The 11,208-nt window shown below is 37.1% G+C and overlaps 1 protein-coding gene across 6 annotated transcripts in view; it reads left to right on the top strand.

Moving 5' to 3' along the window:
- Window positions 1–3,774: 3,774 nt before the first annotated feature.
- prom1b (prominin 1 b) overlaps window positions 3,775–11,208 on the top strand; it is a 34,552-nt gene continuing 27,118 nt past the window's right edge. For 2 of the 6 annotated variants that reach the window (XM_059342738.1, XM_059342773.1), the window contains exon 1: window positions 3,776–4,441. In XM_059342738.1, the coding sequence (XP_059198721.1) occupies window positions 4,171–4,441 (271 nt within the window). In that variant the 5' untranslated portion in view covers window positions 3,776–4,170. Of the gene's footprint in view, window positions 4,442–11,208 lie in introns of all 6 variants that reach the window. The other 4 variants (XM_059342755.1, XM_059342765.1, XM_059342729.1 and 1 more) reach the window with 3 other exon arrangements.

Genomic DNA, 11,208 nt, shown 5'->3' with positions numbered 1-11,208 from the left:
GTGTGTGTGTGTGTGTGTGTGTGTGAGAGAGAGAGAGAGAGTGACAATTTGCAGTGCATGGATGGATTTCACTTCCTACAGACATACTATATGTATGAACCAGATATTTCAATGTTTTTATTATTTTTCATGTACAACCCATCAATGTAAGACATCTCCTACATGGTAGAAGGAGAATAAAATGATATTTTGTTTTGTAACTCTGGCTGGATGTGACTGTCTATCACAACGTGAGTGTGTGTGAGTGTGTGTGTGTGTGTGTGTGTGTGTGTGTGTGTGTGTGTGTGTGTGTGTGTGTGAGTGAGAGTGTGAGATGACGGGAACACTAGCGGGTGTTTCACTGAAAGGAGTCACTGCAGGCTCTGTTCACAGGGCAAACACTGCGGTCCACTGTTCACCCTGAATGGGCATTCGGGGGGGGGGGGTGTCTGTCATCACAGTAATTCACTCACAGGGGGACATTTTTTTTTTCAGGGTGCGACTCTGATAAATTATTCTCGTCTTGGTACATGATTTGTGTTTTCCTGATACTTTACATTTACATTTAACCAGTGTAGTGTCCTGTATGGTGTTAAAGTGACAGTGAGGAGGTGAGCGAGGATTAAAGAGAGTGCTGACATATCAAAGACTTAACCAAGCTATAATGTTACTTTTTAACTCAACGTTGGGTTTTCCCTTTTTTGAACTCGAACCTTGTGTGCTTGCCAAAATTTCACTCGCCTTGACGTCTATCTGATCAACCTCGGAGCTGAAGGTCAGCTGCTCAGTGACCACAGTATGGAGTCAATGACCTGCCTCATGTTCATACAGAGACCCACTGAGATTATGTAGTTCGATTCTTTCGTAAACAGGCTCCGTAACACTGTCTGACCTTTAAGGCTTAGGTGTAAAAATACAGAGACACGCTGCATAAACACTACAGGCAGGCAGACTTCATACGGTTGGAGTCAATCACTGCATGTTTGAAATTGCCTGACAGTGACTGTATGAATTATGTATTTAAATGAAAATTGAGAACAGGTGTGTAGACAGTGGACTAAAACTGGTCACTAAGATCTGTTTAGATATTACTGTCCTCCAGGGGGAAATTCATTTTTACAGCACTGTACATACAGACAACAGCAAATAATCAACAGTCAATAATTGCATCACACAATAACACATGACACGTAAACATTAGACATTACACTCCGCATGCCCTGTTATTTAGAGCAGTAGTTCGTAGTTCTCAACCTTTTTGGGACCCGACCCCCAATTTAACATGCATGTTGTCCGCGACCCCCGATCTCTGAACAGAATCTCACACGCACAGTTCAGATCACCCAAAAAAGAAACAAAATGACCAAAAAAGACACAAATTGACCACCAAATGATCAAAAAAGACACAAAATGATCAAAAAAGACACAAAATGACCAGAAAAGACAAAAGGACCACAAAAAAGACACAAAATGACCAAAAAAAGACACAAAATGACCAAAAAAAAGACAAAATGACCCAAAAAAGAAACAAAATGACCACAAGAAAAGACACAAAATGACCCAAAAAAGAAACAAAATTACCAAAAAAAGACACAAAATGACTAAAAAAAGACACAAAATTACCAAAAAAGGAAACAAAATTACCAAAAAACACACAAATTGACCACAAAATGATCAAAAAAAGACACAAAATTGCCAGAAAAGACACAAAATGACAAAAAAGAAAACACAAAAAGACAAAAAAAAGACATTACATGACCAAAAAGACTAAAACACATGAAAGCTTTAACACAGTGGAGACAGAGCTGACTTCCAAAATGTTTTGGTGTGGTACTGGTTGAGAGGGTGTGTAATGTCCAGTTCTATTGTGGCTGCAATACGTGAGAAGGTTGAGTGTTTATAAAAGCTACATGCATGTACTGTAGCTGTTACAAGTCAGGCATTTGAAATGATGTTTAATTAAAGTACAAATGTATTCGCAGTAGTAAAGGTAAAACAAAAATCTGCTTTAATAGCCAAGTAAGTGTGTACACAAACAAGGAATCTGACTGTTTTGTTGTACAATGTTGTAATCAATGAATTTGATGTATATAGCTAAAAACAAGAACAGCCAAGCTGAATAATGATAAACATAAATATTCGACTACCAGGCACAGATATAAATATACATGCTAAAGTATCTCTATATATGTATATAAAACTCAGACTACATTTAGTTAACTATTACAGGTATACAATGATGCAGAGTGCAAACGGTTAAATAGACTCGTGTTAGTCTATTTTCAGAATTATGTATATTGTATGATTTGATTATACTTATAAATGCATTATTTTGTACCTCACTTCAATATTGCAGGTGTTTAATGTGGGGGTACTGTAAAATGATATAAGACTTTAGACTCCAAGATAGTCTCAGTCCTCAGTGCAGAATGTCTTGATATAATTCAACTTTCAATAATTTAATATATTTTTTACATTTGTGATCTGAATCTGAAAAGTAACTAGTAACTTAAGCAGTGGTGGAAAAAGTATTCAGATCCGTTACTTAAGTAAAAGTACTTATACCACACTGAAATTACTTGACTACAAGTAGAAGTCCTGCATTCAAAACTAAATGAAGTAAAAGTACAAAAGTATCAGCATCAAAATGTACTAAAGTAAAAGTACTCGTCATGCAGAATGGACCCACTCAGACTGTTTTATATATTCTAAATATATTGTTACAGTATTTGTACTGATGCTTTTATGTAAACAATGTTTTAATTGTGTATAGACAGGGCTTATTTAATTGATTAACTTAAAATAGACTACTGTTATAAGATTTAATTTAAAAAAAAGTCTAATTGCTTTAAATTGATCGTGTTTTTTATGTTAAATCTCGACCTGTAAAGTAACTAAAGCTGTCAGCTATATGTAGTGGAGGAGTAAAAAGTACAATATTTGCCTCAAAATGTTGTGGAGTAGAAGTATGAAGTTACATAAAATGGAAATACTCAAGTAAAGTACTGTACTTGAGAAGATGTACTCTATTACTTTCCACCACTGAACTTCAGCAATCAAAGTAATGTATTTGAGTAAAAAAGATAAGGTTATATTTGCATCTGAAGTGGTTTAGAAGTATTAAGGAGCAGAAAGAGAGAAATACTTAAAGTCACGGACATAGGGGACATGTCCCCTGAACTTTTTCAAAAGAGCGTTTTTGTCCCCTGCAGGTTTTACCGTCCAAAAGAGAAGGCCGCTCAAGCTGAAACCTCGGATTACAAATGTGATTTTATAAATCCATACTCATGATAATTGTAAAACTTTAGTTTTTTCCTCTATAACCGTATCATCAAAATTGATGATTGTTACACCGCAAATCGTCACACTGCTCATGTTATGCATCAATATATTTTTGTCAGGTGACGGATAGCAGAGATGCAGAAGGAGATACAGGAGGAGAGGCTGGAGGAGGAAGAGGAGGAGAAGTTGATGGAGGAGGAGAGGCTGGAGGAGGTAGAGGAGGAGAAGTTGATGGAGGAGGAGAGGCTGGAGGCTACATGCTTTACAAAAGGTCAAACCAAAAAGGGAACAGTAAACTTAAAAGTAACAATAGAAAACTAGAAAAACTACTAGAAAACACAGTGAACTGAAAGTGTTGTCATCTGAAATAAAAAAAATAAAATAAAAAAATAAAAAAAAAGTACAAGTAAGCCTACCTCAAAGCAGTACTTCGGTTTTGAGTATAAGTACTTCGTTACTTTCCTCCGCTTACTTGATGACAGGTGATTGGTTCCCGCGGTGTCGCGCGCTACAGCGAGCTTTCATCGAGCACGAGCGTCCGTGGGGTTTACGTGCACGCGGGATTAGGGTACTCGCAGCCGGCCGGTGAGCGCGAGGACACCGAGAGATAACGAGCACATCCTCGGCCGTTGGTCCCGTTGAGTCGTCGAAGATCTCCGGTAAAAAAAATGAGTCCGTACCGAGAAGCCAGGAGCTAACGGCCGTTCGAACCTCGACCGTTGGATGTTAAGTTTAAAAGTTTCCGTTGGGACGGTTGTTTGTGAGCTGCGGGGATAAAACCACCGGGAGGGACAGGTGTCCTCTCACGTCACCAGCCCGTCTCCCCCTCTCCATCCCCCCGCTAGAGACTGTAGCACGAGGAGTTTTAACTTTTTATTTTATTTGGACAGAGCTGGACTGTTCTGAGCCATGTTGTGGACCAGGTGGCTCGTCCTGCTGCTCTGCTGGGGGGCCACAAGCGGAGAGCAGCAGGCGGATGACAGGGACGGGAGCCCGGCTGTGTCCCGGGCGGACTCCCGCAGACAGCGGTCTCCTCCACCGGTGGAGCCGCTGGACTTTGGGTTTGTACCGGCGGCGGTTTATGACACCCACGCTTACTACGAGCCAGGGGCCATAGGGATCCTCTTCCACATGGTCCACGCTTTTCTCTACGTGGTTCAACCGAACCCCTTCCCCAAAGGTGAGATTATCCCTGACCCTCTCCTCTCCTCACACAGTGGCGGTTTTACAAAAGTATCAGCATCAAAATGTACTAAAGTAAAAGTACTCGTCATGCAGAATGGACCCACTCAGACTGTTTTATATATTCTAAATATATTGTTACAGTATTTGTACTGATGCTTTTATGTAAGCAATGTTTTAATTGTGTATAGAAAGGGCTTATTTAATTGATTAACTTAAAATAGACTACTGTTATAAGATTGAATTTTAAAAAAAGTCTAATTGCTTTAAATTGATTGTGTTTTTTTAGTTTTACTGTGGGGGCCAAGGAGGGGCCAGTGTTTAATTAGAGGGGCACATAAAAAAATGGCAAAGATGATATTTGAGCATTCAAAACCTTTATTTTAGCTTATTGATAAATCTCATTTAAGTATATTTGGAAGACACAAATACATTGATTGAAACAATGAGACAGACTCACCAACAATAACAGTTATTTTTGTACAACAATGACATTTCTCATTTTTGTGCTTTATTTTGAAAGTGCAGTACAGTGAGAATTATCTTTATATACACACACATACACAAGCTTTTATTGCACAATTTAACTATTATACAATGTACACATTCTGGATTCCTTTTGTCTACAATTAAATATTGTTTAAACAAAAAATAGGTAAGAATTGTTCCGACGTTCATTGTTCATTGTTATAAATTGATAATTTTATCATTCATTTGACACAGGGGCCACAGCAGGGGCCAAGGGCTTCTTCACAGGGGCAGTGGCCCCTGGAGGCCCCTGTGTAGAACCGCCACTGTCCTCACACCTGACCTCCCTCATCTTTACTCTGTTTACTCTCACATGAGGACCAAAGAAAACTCCTAGAGCTTTACTTTTTCTTCTGGATGATCACATAGCTCAATTTACTATTTAATAACTTAAATAAACAACTAGTCTTAGTTAGGCTATAGCTAAATTTAGGCTAAATTGTGTGAGTGCGTGTGGCCGCTAACAGATGTTACAATAAATGATGTGACCGCTAAGATTTAGTGACCTGATGATAGGATAGTTGTAAGATAAAAATAAGACTTTTTGTGCTAAAGATGCCTGGAAAAATAAATATAAAGACATACATCCCATAAATACATTGTACAATAAAAGATACATGCAACATTAATGAAACAAAGTAGAGGAACAAGAACTACAAATGATGGTTCAACACATGCTGACAGGTGCACCTATCTCATAATATGACCATGCTACTGTAAAAACTGCACATGTGCAGTGGTCACAGATATTGCAAATTAAGAGTGAATGGGCAAAAAAAACTGATCTGCATTACAGGGTTCATGTAGCTCATGTAGAAATGCAGTAAAACATTTGGGTGTGGGTAGCAGTAGATTCATTTAAAGTACATTATAATAGTGCATAATAATAATCCCTTAGTTTCCATTGTCAATGCCATGAATTATGGATAGTTGCTGAAGAAACTTTGACCAGTAGTGTGAAAGCCTGCCAGTAAAGCACTTTACAAGTTAATACACATGTTACACCACATGTCTTTTACCTAAATGGTTCCCAACCTAAGATTGGAGAGTACCAAGATGAAACTGATGCCGTAACATGATTATTAAAAAGTGACAAGAAAGACAAAAAGTATAGTATTGTCACACAAAATACTTATTTTTCTGTATTGTTTTGCTTTTTTTGTAAAATGCTGGATATGAACACATCTGTAAATCTCAAAACGTCTGCAAATTTAACAGTATAAAAAGGGAAACTAACTCTTTGGACATACTGCTCACAGCTCATGTCCACACTGAGGCCATAACCTGTGTTGTGTGACTTGGAAATCACTGGCCTAGCTGTCTCTCTAGCATCAAAGACTCTGACTGAGCTGCTTTTCATCATAAACTAAACAACAAAGTCCGAAAAACATGGGATACCTCAAAGAGGCCGCTGCTGCAGTAATTATTTGCACAGTGTTGCTGTACCTGATTACTCTGTCCCAGTGTAAGTCTGTGCAATCAAAAAACACTCCTAAATGAAATACTACCGCGTCAATAGAGTGCGTGCATCGAGGGCCTGCTTCCATTGATGATGTGTACTTCTTGAGCTCATAAACCAATGATATGAGAAGATTATTGGGATGAATAGCTGTCATATCTCGTGATCCTCTCGGGGCCTGGTGCTTTAACATCACTGAGGTGATTAAAAGATACATAATATAGTGTATGTTGCTCTCTTGGCCGCTTGGCGTAGTACAGTTCACTGAAGGACATATTAAGCTACAACCAACTTAAATCGGTTTGTTTGTTTGTCTTATGTACAACTATGAGTGGTCACGTTGGAGGATGACATAGTGCAATAGGATTGAAGGTTTTAAGTTGCTGCCATTTTAGTGCCCAGGGTTAGTGTAGCTGGCTGGGTAATCAATTAGCAGATCAGCGATTAGAGGAGGCTTTCTCAGTCACCTGCATCACTGCATAATACCTTAATCCACTCGACCATATGCTGCTACTGCCAGGGACTTCCCGGTATGAATTACTGTCATACACACGCACAGGTGGAGCCCACCTGGATGTCATGTCACACACTTTCAAATCCCATATCATACATGCAGGATCATGCATGCTGCTCACGCACATCAAACACACATACATACTGTACCTGGAGGTTCCAGTGTAATGCACTGTTTACAACTGCATTACTCAAAACGTGATGTTTAGCAGGTTCAGGTGACCATAAACTAACTTAATTAACTACATTTACTCCGCAGTAACAGATTGAAAACTGAACACTTTCCTTGGAAAGCGATTGGTCTGCAAATCTAAAAATTTGAAGCGATTGTTTTGGTGTATGCTTGTTACTCAAACAGCATTGCTAAGACAGATCTTACAGTATTTTAAGTACAGTCACTTGTCACACAGTACTTACAGCCTTTGGCACAAATTAAGAGACAGAATTAAGGGATTGTTTTGATTTGTGCTTGTTACTCAAACAGCCTGAAAATGTTTGCTAAGACAGATTTAAACAAAGTCTTATATGTACAGTCACTCATCACACACAGACAGATTAAATAACCCTGAATAAATAGTTGGTTGAGTTTTACCTCTTAATTTAACACTGATCACGTACAATATAGAGAAGTCTTTACTCACATAAACACAATTTATATGACCATAACTATGACCATAACTACACACAAACTACATTGTTTTCTCTCCCTCTGGCAAATTTTTTGCTAAATTATCCTCATTAGCCACAGAAGGGCAACATTGCATGAAGTTGGAGCATTGCAGCACAAATATGCTTTAGTTATCAAAGAAATAGTGCCTTTAATATGGTTTTACTGACCATGAAATGACCAAGTATTTCCTATACTTTAAGAAAATGCATACATTTACTTAATTTTTGTCTTATGTTGATGCTAGTCTTGCATCAAATGTCATCTTCCCTTTAAATAGTGTTTACTGTAGTGCTGTAGTCCATGGTTGAGGTCCAAGGGCTTGGGTTAGGTTTTTAATTAGCTGGGGCAGAGGGGACAGGCTAGGGTGATGGCTGAGGTTGATTTGAGGTTAAGATGGAGAAACACAACTCAAGGAAGGAGGAAATGAGGTTGATTGATTTGTGCTGTCAGATGACTTGGATTGTCTAAGATTTAACAACAAATCTGTGACAAAATCTCCACAACTCCCCATCATATTATTTATGTAATTATATGTTTCAGATTCCCAGTAGAGCTGCTTGTATCTGAGTGTGAATTACTGCCAAAACTGCATTATTAGTCCTGGCTTTACCTTCTCCTGACTTTCTCTTCCCCCTTTACAGATCTGTGTGATGATTGTTTGTACAATGAAGAAACATTTTGGACTCTTTTCACTATGTGAGGAGTCCTTGTCTTATCCCTCTGATACACACAGGGTAGATTAGAGGATTAGCATCCACAGGGCTAATGCTAACTCTGCTCAGCTACCACTGACTGCTACAGATGGCATTGCCACACACACACACACACACACACACAAATGTGCAAGCACACACATACATAACACACACGTACCAAAAGTGGGTCATAGTCCTGGTATTTGTCCCTTTCCCTTAATTACTGTGATTATTTTGAATACAGGTTGTTTATCAGGAAGCAAATGTCTTAGATCAGATCACACTCAAGAGGAGCCTGAATTAGTTGCCCGATAATGATACACGCAAGTCAAGGGAGGATATGCTCTTTCCAGAAGGTCGAGTTTATAATGTTTTTGAGAATCTAGGTGATTCCTAGATCTGCCCAGAGTCCAGAGGAAGAACACTGCGCTTTTGTAACACTTTACAAATCTACATCTTACATTGCAGCCCCTTTTTATTTATCATCAATATTTTATTTATTTTATTTATTTTATTTATTTTATTTATTTTATTTATTTTATTTATTTTATTTATTTTATTTATTTTATTTATTTTCAATAATCAGAATGTACTTTGTGTACAGATCAATTTATGTATAAGTCATTTATTTTAGCTAAAATGACAAAAAATAATGCTACTGTGTTTGTGATATTCCTAGACATATAGTAAACTAAATATATTTTATTATATTTTATAGGCCAAACAATCATTTAATAAATTAGATAAATGATGGGCTCTTTAACTGATAATGAAAATAATGTGTTGGAGTGTCTTATCTCTCTTTTTTTTTAATTTAACATATAATTTCATGTCAGAAGCTCCTAGTGAAAAGTCCAGTACAAAAGGTGAAAAAGAGCCAATAATCCTCTTAGTTAGCTGGCTCCAGCTCACAGGGGGCTGTGGAACTTTCTTTAGCTGCCATGAAAATACATACTGTACTTATAGCATTGTGTAAGACTGGGTAAAATATAGTTAGAAGTATTTAAAGTAACAAACAGTAAATGCTACATAACTGTGCTTTGGCAAACCTGACTTGACTTATGTCATAACTCCTTTTGAACTACAGTAGCCCACAACATCACTTCTTATTATCTCTGTGGCTTGTACAACAACTTGTAGAAACAGATTAGCTATGGCCGTTTTTTTATATACTTTTCATTCTTCCTGTATATACCATTTAAAGGACTCAACGTTGCTTTGTTTTTACGTTGTGACGTCACGTTAAATTCTAAATTAAAAAGACAGTTTGCAGAATCAAACCATTAAATTATAGCCATTTGGATTAAATGGCTATAATTTAATGTCCTGTGATTTGATCATGCCAGCATATTCGGCGGCTCAAGAGGGTTACATTTTAGAGCTACAATTTCACTTTGTCACCCAAATGTTTCAAAACCATTTCAGTCAAGACAATGTCTGTCCATCTTGTCTCAGGTTTACTATAGAGAGATGGTTCCCAACCTGGGGGATCAAGACCCATCAGAAGGGGTAGCAAAATAAACCTGACAGGTCACAAAAATGATCACATTTCTGGGACAACATTTTTTGTTTTTTTAGGCTTTGCACTTGACCTGTTTTTATTTGCATTTTTAATTTGTGCATAAAAAGGGAAAACACCAAATATATGAAAAAAATCTTGAAATTTTGCAAAAAAGGTATATGCTTGGCTGAGGTCTAATGGAAACATAATTAGCAGATACATAATCTTTATAATAGAAGCTGCATATCAGTGCTGAATGTGTATAGGCAACTGGACAAGCAGGTTGAGCAGGTAAGTTTTTCATACCTGGCCACTGCAGTCTACATGTTGAAGTATCCTTGGGCAAGATAAAAATAGCCCCCGATGATGCACCATCAGTGTGTGAATGCATTTATACTAATTCTTTATGGACAAAACCGACTGAAGCACTGAGAGAGAAACTAACTGTGAAACTCCAAGCACTGAATTTTAACCCTTGTCAACAGGTGAAAAACCTGGGAGTTATCATTGATTGTTATATTAGCTTTGAGCCCCATATTAAAAATATTACCAAAACTGCCTTTCATCATCATAAGAACATTGCCAAAGTACGACCATTTCTCGCTTAAGCCAATACAGAGACATTGATGCCACCTGTAGAATTGACTATTGTAATGTTCTACTTTCTGGTCTGCCTAACAAAAAAATTGATTGATTACAGTTATTACAAAATTCAGCTGTTCGTCTGTTGACAAAGACCAGAAAGTGAGCTCATATTGCACCTATTTTAAAGTTTCTGCATTGGCTTCAGAATCGATTTAAAGATTCTTTTACTGGTTTATAAATTTCTTAATGGTCTTAGTCCAGCCTATTTATCCTATGAACCCTGGAGGAGCCTTTTAATAATACCAAAAGTTAAAACAAAAACCCATGGTGAGGCGTGGTTTTGTCACTGTGGTCCATGTTTGTGGAACAGCCTCCTGAAGACCTGAGGGCATCAGAGACTGTTCATAATTTTAAGAGCAAACTCAAGACGTATCTTTTTTAATTTGGCTTTTACTTGAACCAATTTTAAAGATTTTTATGCTCATGCATCTTAGTGTTACATGTTCTCTTGTATTTATTTATTTGCTACTATTTATTGGTCTATTATATATATATATATATATACACATATATATAATGGACCAATAAATAGTAGCAAATATATATATATATATATATATATATATATATATAATGCTCTACTTTTTAATTATTTATTTATTGTTTTCATCTTTTTTATATGTCTTTTTTTACTTTTTATTGTTATTAGAATTTACTTTTGTTTTTTATTTTATTTTATCTTACCTTACTTTATTTTAATTTTATTTTATCTAATTAATTTCTAACTTGCCTCCAGTGTTTCCTCACTGCTCCA

This window comes from Centropristis striata, chromosome 1 (genome assembly GCF_030273125.1).
Source record: "Centropristis striata isolate RG_2023a ecotype Rhode Island chromosome 1, C.striata_1.0, whole genome shotgun sequence".
Lineage (NCBI taxonomy): Eukaryota > Metazoa > Chordata > Actinopteri > Perciformes > Serranidae > Centropristis > Centropristis striata.
The sequence above is the reverse complement of the archived record's forward strand: the minus strand, read 5'-3'. Positions and strand labels throughout refer to the sequence as shown.